Below are 22925 nucleotides of genomic sequence, written 5' to 3' on the forward strand. Positions count from 1 at the left end.
ATATAGGTTTTAATTATTGCTTCACAAGAGTCTGTTTTATATTAACTTACAGTTGTGACGTCTTTGGGCAATATGAGACTGCTGATTCTCTTAACCATATAACCCAGTAAATTTAATAAAATTTGAATTAGCAAATATTTATTTGGTCTTGACTATATGTAAGCCACTCTGCTAAGCATTACAGGAGACAGAAAGATGAATGAGATAATATAAATGTCTGGAGAATTTATAATCTAGAAATGTGGGTATGACACATGTAGCAAGCATCATAATGGCAAGCAGTAAGAGATAAAGGTATATGGGAGTTCAAAGGAGAAAGGCTCATATTTTCCTGGAGGACTTATGGGGAAGAAACATTAATGGAGGAATGGATGGTCAGTTTGAGCCTTGAAGGGTTTGGAGAGATGGAGCTGGTGTGACTTTCTGGGAAGAAAGAGAATTTGTCTGATTTGTATTGGAACATGTGGTTTAAGGCCTGAGGCTGGAGGAGTATGTTGAGGCTAGATTAGAATGTTGGTCTGAGGGGCTAGAAATGTGTTAGGTAGTCCAGAGGAAATTTTTGGACAGAAGACTATGGTTAAGTACAATCTAATCCAATATTTTGTAAAATGAATAAAAGAATGAAGCTGCAGAGACTATAGTTGGGAGGCTCCTGGCACATTAAAAGAAAGGTAACTAGGATTAAACTAAAATGCTATCAGAGGGAATGGAAAGGAGGGAGGGGGCATGAGTAGAAGATATTCTAAAAGTATAATATTCATGACTAGATGACAGAAAGTTAAGTACTATGTGTTTGTGATCAGTCTTCCAATCTTGTACCACACATGGGACTTAATCTTTTACTGTTCTTCTAATAAGCCTGTTTATTTAGCTGTAGCCACACAGGTCTCCTCACATTCCCTGGAATATTTCAAGCACCCTAACTGCCACCTTAGTACCCTGTTTGCCCTTATTCTCTCTACTGGGAAAGTCCTTACTTCCTGCAAGTCTCTACTCAAATACCACCTTATCAAACAATCTTTCCCTGATCACACATTAAATAATAACATCCTGGTACTCCTTGATTCATCTACTGAGGTTGATTTTTCTTCATAGCATCAAAGTACTGACATTGTATTATATAGTTATTTACTTGTTTATCATCTGTCTCCCTCTTTCTAGATGGTAAGCTACATGAGGGTAAGGGCTTAGATTTGTTGCCTGTTAAATCTTTGTGACCTAGAGCATGCCTTGTACTTAGTGGGCATTCAGTAAATATTTGTTGGGTTAATGAGCAGAATAAATGCAAGACGAAAGAAATGGGGGATCAAAAATTAAGCCAATATTTAAAGTCTGAAGGACTTGAAGAATAGTGGTGTTATAAACAGCATGGGAGAGTGGTAGAGGATTTTGATTTTAGGGAAAAGAGGCAGTGGGGAAGGTACAGATGGCTTGTGAGTTCAGGCTTAAGTATTTGATTCTGGGTGCAACAAGAAGGTAGTGCTGTGAAATGGGCAACTCCAGATGGGAAGAGAAGGTTAGGACTGAGGTAAAGATCTTTGAGTCATCCTCAAAGAGTCACCGCATGAAGCAATGAGGATGGAGAAAAGAATGAAAAGTGAAATAAATACAAGACTATCAGATTTGAAAGTAAAAATTTAATTTTGGATATTTAATATTTTAAATAAATAAACTTACTTATACATTTTTTGTTGTTGTTTATTTCATAGCTGGGTTAACAACTTTGGCCATGAAGGTCTTGGACTCTTATTGGATGTGCTGGAAAAGCTTCTGGACAAGAAACAGTAAGAATAAACACGAAAAAAAATTACAAAAGGGGAAAATTTTTAAGCACAACAACATAATGTATTTTTATTTTCTTTTATTCAGGCAAGAAAATATTGACAAGAAGAATCAGCATAAACTTATTCAGTGCCTCAAAGCATTTATGAATAATAAAGTAAGTAGTATTTATTTCTGCCTCTGTCACAAAAGGTGACAACTTGTCCAACAGTCTGAAAGTATGAAACAGAAAAAAATAGTGTGTTCTTATTCAGTTTACAAAGGGTCTTTGTGATGCAAATCATCATACGTTTCTTTTAAATGTTACTTAAAATATATTCGCTTCACAAAATACTTCCTGCTTGGTTTTTGTAATCATGCAGACATGCAAGTCTTGTTCCCAAATTAGACAGTACCTTTTTTCTTTTATGGTAGAAAAATTTAAGTGTGATATATTGAATATTATTTCCTTATAAAGTGTTTTTATTCCGCTGAAAAGGAAAATTCAAAGCTATGCTTTGACTTGCTTGCTAAGCGCATTATAAGGTTAAGATTTTCTTTTATGTTCAATTACTATCAGGAGGTAACATACATAAAAGACATTTCTAGAAAATAGTGAGGATTTTTGTATATGTATGATACCAGTTGCATTATAAAAGACTGAATTCTAGATAAAAGTTTTCTTCTAAAAATAGTCTTTGCTCAGGTTATGAAGTTATAGTCATTTTTTCTATAAATTGTTACTGTTTTCGAAATGATTTACTCTACATTCCTGTAGGTAGAATGTCACTGACTGATTCACTAATAATATAATTCCCCATACATGGTGTTTTAGTAATCTCAAAATATATAAGAGAAATAAATAATTATAGCAATAACCAAAACTTGCCAAATATAAAGCTATTAATGTAATATAAATATATAAAATATATAGCTATTAATAACCAATGCAATAAGATTGTCTGTTTAAGCAATCTGTAACCATCTTCCGTAAGCATATAGGATTATATATAAATATATGTATTTCATACACACATGTATCAGCAAATAATTTTTTGTCATGTGGAATGGATGCTTGCTAGCTGACATGAGACTCCTGTATAGAATATAAACTAATTGTGTTGCTCCTGGAAGTTTATTCCAGAAAGATTTCCATCAGTACTAGTATAGAATTGCTCAACATCTGTTTCCTAAGTCTTTGGTGGCAGTTATGCAGAACCTGATGGCTAACGAGAAAGCACTTAAAGAACATTGCATCTCCACAGCTCAAGATAGATCTCTTTCTGCAATTGAGGGAGACAAATAATAGACAATACGGTACTAGAAATCAGGAGATATAGTTCATGCTTTGTCACTAAGTTGAGTGATCCTTGGAAAGTCACTGGGCCTCTCTAGCTGTCAGTACCTTCATCTGTAAAATTAGCTATAGGACCCTTTACTCTAAATTCTCATTGACTCATGTTGTCTCCTCTCACAGCTTCCCAGGATACTAGGTAACTGTAATCAGGATAGTTACTAGAGAAAGTCATATTAGTGAGATTTCCTGTAGAACCTTTTCCCATAAGATGTAAGTTGATAGGTCAATACATAATTATTATTACTTAAGAAGTTGGCAGTTTTGAAGAACACGATGGCTTGACTTAAGATTAAACTTTAGTTAGGGTATGTTAATGTCTTGAACATACGTGCTCAGAACATGAATAAATGGTTGATCTCTTAAGTTACAGTGGTGTCAAATAATAGGCATAAGTTACACATTCAAAATAAAAATATAGTAATATATCCATTTCATGTTGGAATAAATTGTCATAATCAAGCATGAAACTTTCATCTAAATGACTTAAACATCAAGTTTTTTTGCCCCAAGGAGTTTACATACTTCAAAAACTCTTTTCCCTTATACAATGCATGTAGTAATAGTATCATAAAAAGCAATCCATTGGTGCTTAACTTCTATTGCTGTAATATTGCTCTGATGTTTAGATGCATGGCTTTCCATCATTTCTTATACCTTCATTTTTATTTTCAGTCCCTACATATTAGAAACTACTTTTAAACAATAAATGGAAATTTGAAAATTTAAGTGACATCACTCTCAGTCTCATTAATTTTTTAAGCTGTTATTTTAAGTTTGGTAATTGCATGGCAATCATCTATCTTAATTTTATCCATACATTTTTCATTTATTTTCCTTACTATTCCTTATCTACTACGGAATCTCTTATCTTTCTTGTTTTCTTAGCTTTTTTTTTTTTTTAATCTTTTTTGTCTCCTTTTGTGTGTGTGTGTTGTCTCTTATGTTCCCTTAATTATGAGCTATGGTAAAGTCACATTTAAGGGCTTTTGTTCTGTTCCTCTCTTCTCACCCTCTGGAATTCCTTGGAAGTTAAATTAGGAACCTTGAAAATATTCATATATTAGTGCTTAACTAAAGGTTAGCTTGCAATGGCAATTTTGCTCCAATGACATGTCAGATTTCACTATTAGACGGTAAAAAGAAGCAAACACACTTTATAAGAAATCTGAGAAGTACTTTGTGGGAGAAAGATCAAAGAAAATATTACCTTCTTAATGTAGCAAAAAGCCAAGTTTTCTTTAACATTTCTTTACCTATTCATTCTTTCAATGTACATGCGCATGCATATTCAAGCCTAGAAAATAAGTGAAAACGGTGTCATCTCTGCTTACCTGACTGTGACAGTTACTAAAACCGAGGCACCATTTCTTTGGGTTCATAGCTTCTGTCATGCAGCACAGCTGCCCAAAAGGGGGAGGGTGAGAGAGAAAAGGTATGGGAAAATCCATACAGAGGTTTATTGCTTCTTACTGGCATATAGTATACAAAAGAGCTTTTCAACGTTATATCCTCTTTGTTCAACTTGATTTTCCACACAACATATTGGAGAATTTAACCATGAATTCCTGACATCTCCAAGGAGACTCAATGACATAAGTAGAATTACTTTAGAAAATCCTATCAGTATGTGATTTACATGTTCTTTGCTGAGGAAATACTGACTGTTCCCATATTTCTTCCAAATCTTTAGGGAGGCTAATGGAGATCATATCTGATTAAGGGGAAAAAACTCTGAGATGCAGTCATTTCAAATAAAAAACAAAGATAATAACTGCATTTGAAAAGCATCCATATAATTAAAATCAGGTAGAACCTCATAGTGGAGGTGTGGGTTTTTAGAAAATCATTTTGTTAATTCAAGATATGTTACAATGACATTTTGAATGATGGTTCTTTTTTGTTTTATATTTTTTAGTTTGGACTGCAAAGGATTCTAGGAGATGAAAGAAGTCTTTTACTACTGGCAAGAGCAATTGACCCCAAACAACCCAACATGATGACTGAAATAGTAAAAATACTTTCTGCTATTTGCATTGTTGGAGAAGAGAACATGTAAGTATTGCTATATTATTATATTAACTGCATGGAAAATGACACTTGAGAAATTCACAAGTCCTACTTTTGTTCTGTTTATTTAGATACCTTGCATGAAAATAGTATTAAATTTTAGAAAAAAAATTATTGACAGTTTTATCTCACATATTTACATTTTAGCATTTTCTTTCTTGATTCTTTGAAAGATGGGTTTAAACAGAGGATCTTAATGAGAAATGTTCAAATTTGTTCAAAGTGAATGAATAGAAGTTTGTCTAGCTGAAGGTAAAACAATCATAAGGAAAGTAGGGAAAAAAATCACAGAAAATTTTAGCTAAATACACAGAACAATATTAGCTATACACACACATGCACACACACACAGACACCCCAGGCTCATACACATGCACATCACAAGATTTTATGTCTAACTGAATTGACTAGATGCTTTTATTTGTACTATTATTTTATAGTAGTGTTTTATTTTATCTGCCTGTGCTAAGTGAAAAACAATGATTTGTAGAGTAAAATAAACTAACCTGTTATAAAGAAAAAAACAGAAGGGCTGTTGGTAATTACTCAGAGTGCTGAAACTTGCCAATTTCATTAAGTTGCTGCTGAGTGTACATCAGATCATACCTTTTTAAGGAAATAATAGTGAATCAAAGCAAAATTCCAGATTTGAGGTAATTAATAAATCCAGTTAGTAAGAAAACATTGTAATAAAGAATGAAATATCTGCTAAGGGCATGAACTAAAATATTTCTTCTGAGAGCTTTTTGTGACAGTAATATTTTCAGTTTGAATCAGAACAGGGCCTTGCAAAGATTTAAGCATGTTCTAATACATTGACTTTCTCATACCTCTCAGAATAAAATGAGATGTTGCTTATTGCTGGCTAGTGTCCTTAGAAACCAAAGGGTACACGTGAAACAAAAGTATCATCTAGCATTAAGCTTAAGTCAGTGAGAACCAACTGAGAATGAGGTAATGTGCAAAAGTAAGCTTTCCTTAGGTTTTATAGAAAAATGAGTTTATAGAAAACTAAGAAATATTTTTCTAGTCAATTAGCTTTTCACTGCTTAATTCAGATACAACCCATCCTGGTATATTTGTTATAATTTAATTATAATTTCAGGTCTTGTTTGGTTAAGAGTAGTATACTACATAGAGGTTAACTTGATTCAGACACTGTACAGTGATAGTTTCCTGTATTTTTGTTCAGGTGAATAAGGTCCTTGTGCTAGTTAATTATGTTTCTCTAACTACCTAAGCTTTCTCTTTCAGTTTTTTTCTTGGCCCATTTTTAAAGAATGTTGACTTTTTTAAGTTCTTTTAAAAATATGTATTCTTTCCAGCACTTTATTATAAAGTTATTGTTTGTTTACACTTGAAAAAAAAGTTAATAATTGTAGGTAGCATGTTATGTTTAAGTTATATTAATGTCAACACATGAAATATCAAAACCTGAAATTAAAAATTCCAATGTTTATCAATTAAGTGTCTTTTTTAAAATGCCACTCAGAAAAGTTATTTTCTTCAAGTTGCTTAATGGATTTTCATTTTGATGACCTAAAATTATTTAAAGCTATCAGTATTTGACTTATAGAAATATATGGACAGGAACACAATTCTTAAATTGTAAAGGTGTGTGTAAACATAAAGAGCCAGAGAGGAAGGGAAGCCTGAAAGAGATAACCCATATGTATATTTGTTAGTAGGATGCATTTTTCATTTCTCTTCATTTTTTCCTCTTTAGTCTAGAGAAACTCTTAGGGGCTATAACTACAGCAGCAGAAAGAAATAACAGGGAACGATTTTCACCAATTGTGGAAGGATTAGAAAATCATGAAGCTTTGCAGTTACAGGTGAGTTAGTTTTGTCTTAAACTGCTTCTAGGGTTATATTTAGGGTACTCATTTTGTATGACACCAACTCCATTTTAGCTAGCATTTAAATAGAATGGAATGTAGAAATGAAATTCTTCCTGTTACTGGTCATTCATAAAAGCTAGAAGTGTTGTCTGTGAGAATAACAATTGGTCTAAAATTAGGAAAAGTACTTTGGATTGTTATAAATATGATGATTACAATTATCATTAATATTTGGGTAGAAATATAGTAATTAATGCAATAAACCATGGAGATTAAAGCCTTACCAATAATCAGGGCAAGAAGGTAAGCCATTTAGCCCATGCCATCATCCTAACAAGTGTTAATGAATTCTGTGGACCTCTTGTAGAAATTTAAGAAAACCAAACATTTATACAACAGCCAGAAGTCTGACTCACCAGAATAGCGGCAGATTGAATTTCAAGTCTTAGGTCAGGGTCTAATCTGATAGCCCTTTGTAAAGCCAGCCTAAATGTTGTCTTTAGAAAATGATAAAACTTTGATCTCTTCTTAGATGGTTTCAGGAAATGACCCTTTTTATGCAAGGTAACTTTGTTCTGATTCACAAGAACTCATATTATTGGTATTGGACCATATTTACAGTGTGAGTTCCTGGACTAAACCTTTAAATTTGGGTACATGATCTGGTTTAATTCTCAAAACTTAACTATGTAGGTATCTGTCATATCCATTTTGCTTATGAGATGACTAGGTTTATTGGGATTAAATAATTTGTCTAAGGTTGCACAGTTTGTAAGTGGTAGAGTCAGAATTTGATGCCCAGGTTTTGGTCTCTGATGCTCATCTCTTTCTTTATACAGTGTTTGTCATTTCATTCACCATGTGAAACTCTTTTGGAAATATTCTTTAAACTCCTATAGTGTCATTCAGCAAAGAGAAGATTGTTTCACATGTAATTCTTTCAAATTGTTTAGGAGTAAGTCTTTAAATGTTAAAATTTCTTATCTGATGTAAAACAAAAAATTTCTTCTCTTTTATTATATTATGATGTACTGGTAAGTTTATTTATTTTTTTCTCCTGAGTTTGAAACATAGCACTTAGATGAATTGGCTTGTCCAAAGAGAATATTGTAGTGTTACAAAACCATAATCCCTCTCCAAATATTAAAAGATCTCTGTTAATTGTTACTTCTGCTACAACTATGATGAACATTTTGGATAAGCTTTTATGTTGTGCCTTTTAAGTCTCCAATGTATAGCAATTTTAATATTTGAGGTAGTTCCTTCCAGTGTTTTCCTTTTTACAATATGATTATTATAAAATTTCAACGATTTTAATGTCTCTACTGAAAGATTTGAAAACTGTCCTTTTTAGATGACTTCTTGGAATCTTTGATTTTTTTCCTGTGATTGGGTTTACCTAACTAAGTGTCATTGATGTTCAGTTATATGTCAGAGTTTGTATTTGTCTTGCAAAGTATGTTTAGGAGGAATTGTTTTAGATATAACCAAACTTTTCATTGCATTGTCTGACCTTTAAAATGATACCTCTACCATAGAGTAGTTCACCCCAAGCAATGATATGGAAATGACATTTGCTAGCCTTCAGGAAGCTGGACTGATAAAGTGGAATTACCAAGTGGCAAATTGTTAACAAGTAACATATGGAGGAATCCTAGACATCTTCCTGGATATTCAAGAAAATTGTTGACTATTGATTACAGAAGCAAACATATGCAAATCACAATTTGAAATGTCCTGTTTTGATAAGCTACAAAACTTAGTGATTTGTTACACACAGAGGCTATTACTCTCACAAGAATTGTGAGGTGGGTCTGTTTGGGAATATTTCATGTGAATGAAAAAATATCACCTAAAAGTTCAAAAATATATTCAGAATACCCAATGAAAAACAGAAGTTTAAATCTGTTGTTTAAAAAATATAACTAGTGCTGCATGTTAACAGAATTAGTTTTCTATTTCTGTAGTATTCTGAGACTTCTCAAAATGTTATTACAGTCTCAAGAAGTAATTCTGTTAACATGCAGGACTAATTATATTTTTAAATAACAACTATATTCTTAAAAAAATTTTTAAACTCCTTATTAATTTCTCACAGAGGTTTTCTAGCCCACTTTTAAAAGGAAATTTTGTAACTATAATAGGACTTTCATTATCTTTTGTAGTTCAAGAAATAGACAATAGATCATATATGTTCATATACCCTCTCTTCATTGATTTCCCTTCAGCTTAGTAGCATCCTCAAATCTCTCCTTTTGATCCTACATTTCTTCAAACTAGCTTTTCATCTTCCTTTTTCATTTTATAATCCATGTCTCTAAAAGAATCATCTATACTTGTTTTCTGTTTCCTAAGTTTCCTTCCACAACTCAACTTCTTCACATTTCTTAAAAAGGTCAACAGTGATCCTTTAATTTCAAAATCCAATGGCCTCTTTCCAATCCTGACCTCTTGGCTCTATTGATTACCTCCCTCCTTGAAAATTGTACTGCCTTTGGTTTTCCAGGCATGATTCTCTCCTTGTTCTCTAACTATGTCTAACTGTTCTTTCTCCACCTTCATGTGTTTCTCCTCTTCTTACTTCTATGTTTCTTCTCTGTGTACATACATATGTATTTTATTTTCCTCTCGAATGTTCTCAATTGCTTCTCTAACTTTAACACCCAACTATGTTCTAGTGATTCCCCACATTTATAGGCCCTACTAATATCTCTCTCTATTCAAATCTACATGTCCAAGTACCTAGATGTCTTATGGGCACCATAAAAGTAAGAAATTAAAAATAGAATTTATAAGCCATGTGCCAATGTTCTAAATACATATGTCACCTCATTTTAAACATCGCAGCAATTCTACGAGAGAGATGGTAGTAGTATCCCCATTTTATATATAATTTGACTGAATCAGCTCATAGAGGTTAGATAACTTTCCCTGGGTCACAAAGTAAATAGGAGAAAAAGCCCAGATTAGACACTAGGAAGTCTGGCTTCAGATACGCTCTTAACCATTACATGGTACCCCCTTTTATAAAAACTAAGCTCATTCTCACTTCCCCTTTATCTGATTCCCACCAAAGAAGTCTACTCTTCTTCCTGTCTTTCTAATTTAGATTATAGAGGGATCATCTTTTACCCCATCTTTAATTTTCCTCAAGACTTCATTCTTCTTTGTCCTCTGCATCCAATCAATCATCAAGTCTTATGACTAAATCTATCCATTCTCTCTACCCCCACTGCCTTTAACCTTCTCCCACCAGTACCCAACAATTTCCTAATTAGTACTCCACACTGATACATTACCCTCCAGACAAATGTGCTATAGTGTTGTCAGTTATCCTTAAAAAATAAATCTGATTTTAACTTAGTAGGATTCCTAGAAACCTATGCTCATGACCTATTCCTTCCTCGAGAAAGATGAAAAGCCTAATCATGACATATGACCTTTTTCAATGTGGCCCAAATATAACATTCTGGCCACTGAGCCTGTAACTCTCCCAGATGGACTGTATGTTCTAGTGATACTATACCTAGTGTTTCCCAAATAGTCTGTAGACTTTTAAATGCCCTCTAATACTTTATCATGTAGAACACTTTACTTGAAATACCAACCTTGCACTGCCCAAATCCCTGTCTTCCTGGTAAGGTTTATGAGAATACAAAGGAAGGCAAATTTGGGAATGTACTGCATAAGTCTGGGTAGGTGTCAGTGATGAGGTGACACTTTAACTGGGTCTTGAAGGATACTATATAGGAATTTTCCAGGAATTATCTTTGCTGCTAGAGAAGCAATATTATGGTAGGGTAGGAGGCAGGAGAAGGGCTTCCAGGAGGTAAATATAGAGACCAGAATAATCTGCCAGTCACTTCACAAAAGAAGACAGAGTGAGGCAATACCAACATATAATTGGAACTGATTTTTGTATAATCCACTAGGAAAATCTAGGGTATACTGAGCATTAATAATAATTGTTTGTGGAAAGAGAAAATAGTATGTTGACTGCCAATGATGACTTATAAAAAGAGCCCCAGTCTCCACAGGTTGCTCTTAGTCTGGAAGATGTCATGTCTTAACATATTTCAGGAGCTGTATACAGAAGTGTATTTAGCATGATCTAATGCATTTAAAAAATGTTTTCTAACATGCTGAAAATAATAACAAAATTTATGTGCGCTGTAATTGAATATGGAACACAAAAATGTTGTGGTAAATATACACTTCACTGATGTGTAATAGATTCACTTATCCTGACTTCACCTATTTGATAGATTTATCATTTTGAAGTATAATTGAGAACCAAAAAAGAAATAAAAATAAAGTAAAATAATCTGAGCAGCCAGCAAATGTCACCAAATCCATCAAGTAAGCCTCACAATGACAAAGGCCTTTGGGCCTTTAATCAAAGCTTATTTACTCTTTTTTCCTATGGTGTCTTAATGAGCCTGATTACGTGTTTTCCATCCACATTAGATGAGAAGCAGAGGTTCAAAGGTTAGAACAGGGTTTATTCCAACTGGTGCACTGAGATGATCAAAAAGTGACAACTGACAGACTAAAAGCAAGGGAGGAGGAGAAGTAAACATAATAAATGACTGGAACTCAAATGCAAAAGTTATAGCATTTGATTTTATTTAGTCAGGGCAAGTAGCCCTACACACCTCAATAGCAGTTGAGGGCATCTCTGTGTTACATCATAGCTCACTAAGTCACATTTTAATCATATTCCAGAGTGCAGGGAAATAACAAATCTGTGATATTTTGTATAAGAAAGTGAAAATTATGTAATTCCTTTCAGAAAGTTATCCACGCAAAAACAGATGTTGATGCTTAAATTGACAAAACTTCAGATATATGGACTGATGCTTTGTAGCTTCTTTCCATAGTGCTGCTCAGGTGTTGAGATTATACTCTAAGCACATCTGTAAATTAGCTATTAGTGCACTCAGACCATCACGTATGAGGGAGTAGCTTTGCATAAGTCATTTATCATTTGTCACCAGAGGTACATTTATAATGAAGCAAGGCAGCACAGCTTATGAATAAGGAGAAAATTTGTGGAAAAGTAAGTAGGTGTGTTAAATATTAAGTGTTGAGTGAATGCCTACTATTACTTAGAAAACTTGTTCTACGTATTGACCATTTTATATTACTACCATTTTCACAGTAGAATTAGTACAATGGGGAGCTTGTATAGATATATTTGTACAATGTAGTCATTTTTCAAGTACTTAGAAAAAATAATGTCTGACTTTAAATGGATGCCTTTTATTTTAAATCTGCTTCAAAACTGAATAATTGTAAAGTCTATTGTTTTCAGTAATGGAGGGTCAGTAGTGACCTCCACAGTATAAAAAGCAATATATGATTTTCAAGTCATCATATTGGCTTCCCCAGCACCATTTTGACACTATTGATCACTTATCAAAGCTCTATCCTCTCTCAACTTCTATGATATTAGGTTCTCCTTATTTTTCTTTTTTACCTCTATGTTACATTTAAAAATTTCCCATCTCTATGCTTGGCCCTTAAAAATACTGACTCCTAGAGCTTGATCCTTAGTCCTTTGGTCCTTTGTTTTGCTGTATCTGTACATTGTCTGTGGGCAGCCTTATCCATCCTTTAGACCTCAACTAGCACTTCTTTGTGATGAATCTCTCTGAACTCTTCTTTTCCAAATTCTTCCTCACTCACAGACCTCATATGTTCAGCTGCCTCGTGACTGGATTTCAAATATAGTATTGTCCTTAACTGTATCTTTCTTCCTTTCCTCCATCCTTCTCCTTTCTCTCCAGGTCCCTCTCTAACCTTAACCTGCCTCTCTCTTGTATTCCCAGTCCTGGTTAACCTTGGCATTATCCACCAGGTAGCATAAAACAGAAATGTAATAGTCATCTTCTAATCTACTCAGGCCCTGTCCACTATTCTCTCAGTCACCAGGTTCTACTAATTCTCCTTCCTTAGTGTTGTACTTCCCTTCCTTAGTGGGGTATCCCTCCTCCACCAACCGTGCCACCATTTCTTTGTCTCAGGGCATTATCACATCTCACTGTTTTAGCATTTCCCTGGACCCTTACACATTTTCTGCCTTTCATTCTAGTCCACGTTAAGTAATCTTCCAAAAAGTTTGCTTCTGAAACGCAAATCTTGTTATATCTCTGCTTAAAATCCTACAAAGGACTCCCATAGCCTACCGGACCTAAGTGTAGTCTTCTGCCACACAAAATACTTCCTCCTCTGCCTGTTGCTTTCTCTCTAGCCCAATATTCCACCACTCTTCTACATACACTTGTTGGTCCAGTCATGCTGTACTCAGTTTCCTGAATATTTTCTGCTGTTTCATCCCTCTACCTCCATACCTTTGTACATGGCTTCATCCTGCCTAGAATCCTCCTTCATTTCTTGACTTAATTAACTTACTCTGTATATTTGTATTTTTCTTGGTTGTTACTTATTTTTGACTTGAACTATCTTTTTTTTTCTAACTGCTGCTAGGCTAGGATAAAGAAAGACCTTGTTAATGTCAACAAAGTACTTAATAAGGTCAAGTGTGTGACAGTTCCAATAAAATTTTAAAAGCACAATTTGTCATAACTAATGGCAATATGGATAATCTGTCTGAGAATGCCCTAGAGTTGGTAATTATTGTACCCCATAGCTCTCTGAATTGTGGTAAGAGAGATGTTTGTATAGTTTTCAGAGCTTGCTAAGTTAAAGTAAATAAAAGGTTCTAGCATTTTCCCAGTAATTTTGTTAAGATATTTCATGTTTAAATATTTTTCCTGTCTACCACTTAGGTCAAAAACTGAATGCAGTTTCTTCAGGAAGAAACATTGCAATCTTCAGTAACAAATATTTATTTATTGTGTTTATTGCAAGTATTCAATAAATAAATACTATGCAGCCATTATATTTTAATCAGTTCACTGGGGGCAGTTAGGAATTACAGAATAAATCCCTAAACAAAGAGCCTTGCCTTTAGAAAGTTTGTAATCTATTTTTTGATATTTCACTCTTTATACCACACCCTACACCCCAGAATGAAGACAATAGCATCCTGTGACGAAAGAATGCAGATGCTTATTGTTGAAAGAGAGTTTACTATTACAATAAAGGAAGGATCATCGTGTGGTGGAAAACTGATAGTAATTCAGTTTAGCATATAATTATGCATGGCACAAATTATTGGATACTTCATCATATGCACAAAGTTGGTGGTTTTTATCTGCATATCTTTATGCATTCATTCAAGAGCTTATATTGATGTCATGTAGAAAAGGAGATCATTGAATAAAAATGCAAATATGGAAACTCTTTTTACCAGTTAAAAATCAGAATTGTGGTCCTAGTCTAACATATTTATTAACAATGGAGAAAATTCACTGATTTCCTGTGATTTAAAAATTTTATTTCTCATAGCAGCTGTATTAAAAACAGATGTGGCAGAGCATTTTGAAACTTAAAGCCATTATAAAGAAACTAAGCAACAGAAGGAATCTGGATAATGGACTTTGTGATATTCGATTCAAGGGCACTTGTTTTCTTTCCAGTACAAAGAAAAATGCTATTCAACAGTGCCAGATTTGTGCATTGTAGTGTGGTAGAAAGAATCCAAAACTTAAAGTCGTGAGGTTTGTATTCTAGTTTAATCTTTGTGGCATATTATTAGCTATATGATCTTAGGCAAATCATCTAATGTTTCCAGGTTTTCAGTTTCTTTACCTTTAAAGGAGCATATTGGGACAGAGTATTTTTGAATGTTCTCTGTAGCTTTAAAATCTCATCATTCTTTATTTTATATTCCTGGATTTGGATTTATTTTTTAAAAGCAGATTGATTTTTGCTTGGTAAGAGGACAATATAGTTCAATCTTGCTCTTAAAGATTTATATACCTGGAAATTGAACATATCAATTTTGAATCTTTCATTATTCAAGAATGAGTTTTATACTTCTTTGGAGCTTAGGTTTTAGAGATTAGGCCAGAAACCTTTTTATTTAGTCTCCAGTATAGTGCTATCCAATCAAATTTCCCACAGTGTCCTTTCTCTGTGCTGTCCAATGGAAGCCACTACTAGCCTGTGGCTAGTGTGACTGTTGAACATTTGAACTGTGATTAGTGAGACTGAGCAAATGGATTTTAAATTTTATTTAATTGTAGTTAAGTTAAATTTAAATTGTCATTAGTGGCTCTGTATTGAACAGCACAGCTCTAGTGTATATATGTGTATATGTGTATTTGCATGCACATGTATGTTGAGTAGGGAGTGGGGTGGTAGGAGATAAAGGAGAGTGGAGACCATTATTTTTGGTGATGTGATGTTGTCTTTACTGTTCAGGATATGTATAAAGTGGATTATAACACATTCTAGGAACTATTTTCTACCTTTCCTTTTTTTTTGCATTTCATTATGTATTATGATGACTATGTCTTTATTATGGTATAACTGACATATAACCACTTTATATACTAGACAACATATTGTTAAAATAATTTATCTAATTAACTTATAGTTTCAAAGCTAAACTTTCCTAGTATATTAAACATGATGCACTAGTTAAGTTTTATTATCTTATCCATCCTTAAAATCTTTTGTTGTGTGAATCTATGAATGGAGTTTATGAGGCATCTGGAATGTTCTGGAAATCATTCTATATTTGGAGTAAAGGGATAGGGTTTAGAATCATGAGTTTCCTCCTTGCTCTGTGACCTTGTTTAAGTTAACTGCTTTGAGCCTCAGCTTCATCATCTGTGAAATAAGGGTAATAGTAACACTGTGTGGCTTTTATGAGGATGAGAGTAGAGGTCATTTATGTAAAATACCTAATACTACCTGGCAACTAATAATAACAAAATAAAAATGATAATAATAGTTTGGGGCTTTGTATTTAGCTATGAATTCAGAGTCCATGCAATGGGCACTTCATGTTTACAATGAAGTAATAATATATTCTGCCTTTTAAACTAATTATATTTAAATTTTTAAATTTTGTATTTGTAAATAGTAGCAATTATTTTGATTTTGGATTGATTTATTCATGTCCTCTGTAAAGGGCAGTGTTGTTTAGTAGCATGAAGGAAAAAAAGACGATATTTTTTTTTCTCCACATTCATACAATGTAAGTATTTCTACAAAAGAGTATTACTTTGGCATATTATGTTGGAATATGACATGATGCTATGACTATTCATCTTTGTCATTAATTTCATATCTATGAGAATTTAATAACCAATGATATTGATAAACCAGTGCCATTACCTGTTTAAACTACTTGATCAAAGCATCTCCCAATTACACTATAGTCAATGGGTGCAATTTCTTTTTTTTTCAATATTCAGTTATATGTTAATGTATATCTATAAAGTGAGTAGTAGCATTACAACATTTATATTACGAAATGTAAAGCCATTTTTATGTTGATACATTCTTTAATTTTATTGACTTTTACTCCTTTTATCATCTGATCGAAATACTTCTGTTGGTATAAAGGTACAGTTCCAAGACTCATTAACTTGTTTTTTATGGAAATGTTCTCTTTAGTTGTAGGGTATTAATACAAGCCATTAAGCTAGAATGTCTTCTGGCAAAAACAATCCTAGCAGATGGCAACTTTTCTCTCTATTAATTTTGGATTAGACATGTACTTTGGCTTGTTGGGTCATGTCATAGTTGTAGCATAACAAGGATCATTCAAGGAAATGCAATGATAATATAGCCAGGGACATGTACATTATGCAAACATATCCCAGCCTACTGAAACTGTATAAAGACAGGTTTTCTTGTTGTAAGTAGGAAGGTTGAATAACCCATTAAGGCATAATCATCATAATAATTTATTCAAAATATCTTCTTAGCAATGCTCAGTCTGTGGCAAATAGTCATCTAGGTGTTTTATCTTGACATTTGAGCATTCATAGGAATTGGGCTACATTCTTCAGTTATCATTTAGGTATCTAGTAATGTCAAGCAACATCAGTCATCCCCTTTGAAACGTGCAACTTTAGATTTTTGAACCTGGATGTGAGGTAGATGTGCTAATCTCCCCAAAAACAGCTTAAGTGCATAAGCTATAGATATAAAAATAAAAGATATATACCTTTTAATCTTTTTTCTCTAGTAGAAAAAAATAACTATCATAATAGTAAGTCTGGATAAGTCAAGTAAAAATACATTTAAAATATTTTTCCTTTGATGATGTGTTTTTCCCATTCTAACTATTGATTTGTGTCCCCTTCTATATATACTTAACATCTTTGATAAATCTGGTATTTTTCCGGAGTCCCCTTGCAGTCAGCTCTTTGAATACATTACTACTGATTGCATACTTTAAAAATAATCAGTTTCAATGTGTAGCTCTTCTCTCAAACTACTAGGCAGGTGCCTTGGACATGAACAGCATTTTCAAAAAATACTGTTCAGGAATCATGTATGGAACACTTGGCAATTAGCGTTTTGGTGATTCCCTTCAAATTTATAATTACCAGAATATAAATCCCTTTTATAATAGGGAACCTCAATATCAGAAGATGAGAAAAGTGAAACCTATTTTACAGTGTCAATACAATTAATTAATCACCTTCTCCTGAAATAAGCTCTTACCCTTATATTTACTTTATCATATAGTACACATTAGTATTTGTGTCATAGTACCTTCTAGTTGATTTTAATTCACTGGCATTCATTTTTTATGCAGAGCAAATTAATTCACCTTAATCATATATTTTGATACTGTGTATTTATTTTGTGCATCCCAATAATAGGATGGAGAGAGTATAAATCAATGTAATAATTTCTCCAGGTTATCACTGTTCCTTGTTTAATAACAGGGTACTTCTATAACTTTGGTTTATTTTAGAAATGTGTTTATAACCATATAGAATTGAGGCCAATTGCACTCTGAGGATAGCTGGATCTGAAAGATACATTTCATGATCTTTTTAAAGGACTCTGTATGGATAATTTTAGAATTTTGAGTTTCTTAGAGAGAATTTAATATTACTTCATATTGTTTAGCAAAGTATAGCAGTACTTGATCATCTATCATATCTTCATTGGAATTATTCTGTACATTAGAAACTTTATTGTTAATTTTGTTTATACTGTAAAGTCAGCATCCTTATTCTCATATAAATATTTGCCTTTTTCATATATATATATGTATATATACATGCCTTTAGTGATTGGGAAAATAATTACCTAAATACATTAAGTAGATATTTCCTTAATTTTTAAAAATGTTTTCTTTTTGGTAACAAAGTTTGGTTTATGATTTCAGGTGGCCTGCATGCAGTTTATAAATGCCCTTGTCACTTCTCCTTATGAGCTTGATTTTCGTATACATTTAAGGAATGAATTCCTGCGTTCAGGACTAAAAGCAATGTTACCAGTAAGTTGAATGTACACATTTATTATGCTGATGAACTTTAACATTTTTATTTATTTAGACAAAAGTACTCATAGCAGAGTAAATAAATGTTCTTTGCTGTTTTCTTTTGTAAAGCGTTAGGCATTTTGTAAGCTTTTTGATATTTCAGTAGTATCAGTTTCTATATAAACCAGTAATTCAGAAGTCATCTAATTATGTGTCCAGGAGTGATGTATTGTGGGTACTTTCTTTCTTTTTTTTTTTTTTGTCTTCTTAAAGTCGAAAGAGAGCTTCTTTTCTCTGAGTACTGAGAACATAAAAGACCAAGTTTTTTTCCCTCTCAATTTTCATTTAAAATTGTTTGCTTTCTTCTTTGGTAACTTAGATTGATTTCATTTACATTCATCATAAGTATACACAGAATTTGTATTAGTATAGTCTAGACACATTACTTAAGAATGGTATTCTTGTTATCATGCTATGGGAACTTTTCTAAAGAAAAACAATTTTATTTCTTAAATTGAATATTTGCTCTAATTATGATACTGTTAAAAGTACTTTTAAAATAACTTTATAGGCTTGATCTGAGGTAAATGAGCACACTTATTCTGTAAATACAAATACAACTACTGTGACTTTATGTTTTAGTTAACATGTTAACTGAAGAGGGATTTTTTCAAGACTATGCATGGCATTGTTAAAGGAGACAAGTAAAGTCTCACTCATCTCTTCATTTAAGCTACTCAGACCACACCTGAAAAACAAGAAGTAAAAGTAAGGGAGGAAAAAAAAAAAGACCTGGGAAAGTAAAAAACAAAACAAAATACATGTTAGTGACCATGTATGTAAGACTTAAGGTACTAGAAATACCAAAATCAGGTAAATTTTCTGGTGAGGAATGAGTGTGTGACATGCATTTATAACTTGTATTGTAATAATCTTAACTGAAGGTGGTTGAAAAGTCATCATAAAATGTACAATTGGGTTTATTGAAACCCATTTTAATAAGATGTATGACTGGGTCTATCTGGTTTTAGAAAGTTCTGTGTCAATTCCACTTTGAATGGTTCTCTAATTCATGACTTTTAAAAACCAAGAAATTGGTTACAGTGAATCAAAGCAGCATTTTGAGTGACCAGTATAGAGGTTCAGTACTCAGTTAACTTAGGCACATTCACTAGTTAGAGTATATGTAGTTATTCTCGTTTTGTCACAGATCATTCCTCATGAAAAGTCTGTGGCCTTAGGTGGCTAGAGATAACATGATAGTCTTGATTCTAGGGTTGATAGTAAGGTTGCCTACTCATTGGTTTCCATGCTTGTCCTCACTGCTGTGTGCTGGTTCTCTGTTTCTGGGTAATGTCTTTCTTTGGACACTTGCTGGCTGCACGGGCTCCATAGCATCATCCTCTACTCATTTACCAATATGCCATGTTTTCTGCCTCAGTTGTTGCTATTACTCTTCCATCTTTCATTTACCTGTCTATTGAACATTCATTATACTACTGACTGGCTTGTCAAGAACACTGTGATTCTCTTTTTAATTTATTTAAGTCCTTATCTTTTCAGAAAGAGAAGGCACAGTATTTCTGTCCTTACCTTTTGTATTTTTGGCTGGTTGTGTTCATTGCTGCTAGGTTCGATAGTCTCATGGTTTGTTGAGTAATGAATTTTGGTTACAGTGACAACTAGGATTTCACATCATTGTTTCTAAGCTACACTTCCCCTTTGGCCCTATAGCTGTGTATAAGGCTTCTTGTGGCACCATGTATTTCTTAATATATGTATTATTAATGCATGCATCTAATTAGATTTTTTTTAACTATCATGTTTTTTCACCATGCCCTGCTTCTCAGATCTGTGTGACTCCTCAGCAAGAGAAAAGTGGGAAGTGTCATGTTTCTGCCTCCTAAAATTTTGGAATAGAACCTTCAAGGATTTGCAATAATTTTTCTACCTAACGGGGTAAAACATAACTAAATGTGGCCCTGGTTCTCAACCAAGACATTGGGCATATCCCCCTAAAGGGAGTCTATCAAATTCTTATTGGGAGTGGAGCAGAGATGTTTGGTTTAAAAAAGAAAATCCAACACAGTCATTTCTGATATAAGATGAGAATCAGAATCCAGGCAGATAGACCCTGAGATTCGAGACCCTTTCTGTAATATCATTGATCTCACTGCTCTTGTTCTTATAGTTTTATCATCACAATTTTGAGCAAAGGGCAGAATGGTCATGCTTTAATATATTCTAAATGTACCTAGCATGTCAACTACTATCTAATTAACTATGTAACTTACTAAATACTTAAATTCAAGCCACTAGAATTTATAGGAACATTAAGTATCTTTACACATGCATAGATGCTTAATAATATATTCATAGATGAGTCTTTAAATCCTTAATTTTTCCAATTTTCTCTTATATACTGTCTTAACAGGAGGCACTCTCTAATTTTCTAGAATATATCATATTCAAAGCAACAAATTAGATGTGGGTAGGGCTAATATAATTTGTAGATACATGGATAAAAAATTATAAAGAACTGGAATCATTAAATATTAGGAAGGAATAGTTCTTAGTATTTCATTAACCCCTGAGACCATCATAATATTATAGTAGAGTAAAACTTTTTTCCATATAATTATCAGAATCTTCAAGATAAGGACAATTATTTTAATTCTGTAAAAATTTATTTTCAATTTTCCCATCTCTATGGATAAATTACGGTGTTTAAAAGGAGATTGTACTTCATTTATGTGGAAAATGCAATTTTCATAATTTTGTTTTAGTAAGTTAGGATAAATGAGTTGTTACATACTTTACAGTGATTTCTAAAATACTATTTGCTGTGTAGTAAACTCACATTTATATCTTGTGAAAATTTCTCCATCTGCCTTACTTAGTTAAATAAGTTAAGAAAATATTAGGTAAATCAGATATGTGGAGGAATAAGTTAGTAGGAAATTGTGTCCGTAAACAGCTGACATTCATAATCTCTTTTAAAAGACTGACAGACCCTTCTTATTCTTTTGAAGACTCAGACTCAGTTTTGATTTCTTGACTGGTAATCAGCCATACTGGTAGTGGAATTTCCTTTGCCGTATACTATATTATATAGATTTAATTATATGTTTCGGAGAATCTGCCAAAAATTTTCCATATCTATATAGTAGGTCTGTTTAAAAAGTAACTAAAACATTTACAATATTTTACATAATTAGTAATTACTATTACTAATTTTATGATACTCTACATTTTAAAATATAATTTAGAGTAATTTTATGATACTCTACATTTTTAAATATAAAACTTTAGTGGTACACTTCCATTTTCTTTTATAATATATCTATTGCATTTGTGCTATATAAAAACTATTCATTAAATGCTAATTAAGGATTCATATATATCTTTCAAGGTTTGATATCTGACTGAAAGGAAGCTTTATATATGTATGTGTATGTATATATGCATATATATTTATTTTAATGAACCATTATTAATAAACAATATGTTGCATATATATGTCTGTATTTTTATATTGTGCTTACATGTTCTATGCCATATGTATTAAATAAATAAAGTGTTATCCTAATTAAAAACTGAATTAAGCATTTAGCCAGTTATTTTCACTGAAAAATATTCTAATCATGCAGATTAATGCCATGTTTTATAAAGTTCTGATGCTAATTAAATGATAGTACTTAACTTAGATTTTGTTTATTTTTCAAACATATTTGAATGTGTTCAAGTTGTGTAGTGTACATCTAAGAAAGTATATATTGTGGCATAAAAATAAGGAAAAGTCCATATTCTAAATTGTGTTAAAGGTGTTTTCTGCCATGTCCACCATACCATGTCAAGCTTCTGCTCTTTTCTGAATAAAGCTCAGAAATCACCTGATAATATGACCCATTGATGTTATTTTGCATTCCAATGGGTTTCTTCATTCCCCTTAAAAGTGGAAAACTAGACCTAAAACAAATTATTCCTAAAAGAGGAAACTAAGTATGAATACATTTGTTATGTATTTTATATGAAATTTTATAGTAACGTTAAAACTATTTCATATGCTCTGTAGGTGAATTTCCAGTAAATTATTATGTATGTGAATGTTAAAAAAATATAGAAATTGCATACATTTGTGTTTGGCTTCAGTAATAGCCATTACATCCCCATTTATAACTGTTCTATTGAATAAAAAATCGAAACAAGAAATGCATCCTATTTTGTTTTATAGACATAATTTGAAGTACACCATGCTTGCTTTTCCTTTTGGAGTTCAAGCTCAGCTCTGAACAACCTATTCCCGCTTTTGGTATCACACTTGAGCTTCCACAGTTGTGATTATCGATTTGAGCTTTGAAAGCTGCAACTTAATGGACACATATTAAAAGATATTCCAGGTGATATATATTAAGCCCAACAATCTCTAGTGTGGCATGCTTCCAAAGACTTTGTTTATACAATTATTTTGAAAATTATCAGAGGTTTGTAATGCATGTGCATATGATGTATTACAAAAGCAAAACTTTGATGC

At 32.6% G+C, this 22925-nt stretch overlaps 1 protein-coding gene across 7 annotated transcripts in view; it reads left to right on the forward strand.

The window, feature by feature from the left end:
• The window catches only part of DIAPH2 (diaphanous related formin 2), a 943365-nt gene that overhangs the window by 249344 nt on the left and 671096 nt on the right, over positions 1–22925 (forward strand). For all 7 annotated transcript variants that reach the window (XM_073227598.1, XM_073227594.1, XM_073227595.1 and 4 more), the window contains 5 exons: positions 1710–1784; positions 1870–1939; positions 5034–5170; positions 6912–7020; positions 18296–18406. In XM_073227598.1, the coding sequence (XP_073083699.1) occupies positions 1710–1784; positions 1870–1939; positions 5034–5170; positions 6912–7020; positions 18296–18406 (502 nt within the window). The remainder of the gene's footprint in view (positions 1–1709; positions 1785–1869; positions 1940–5033; positions 5171–6911; positions 7021–18295; positions 18407–22925) is intronic.

This window comes from Manis javanica, chromosome X (genome assembly GCF_040802235.1).
Source record: "Manis javanica isolate MJ-LG chromosome X, MJ_LKY, whole genome shotgun sequence".
Taxonomy (NCBI): Eukaryota; Metazoa; Chordata; class Mammalia; order Pholidota; family Manidae; genus Manis; species Manis javanica.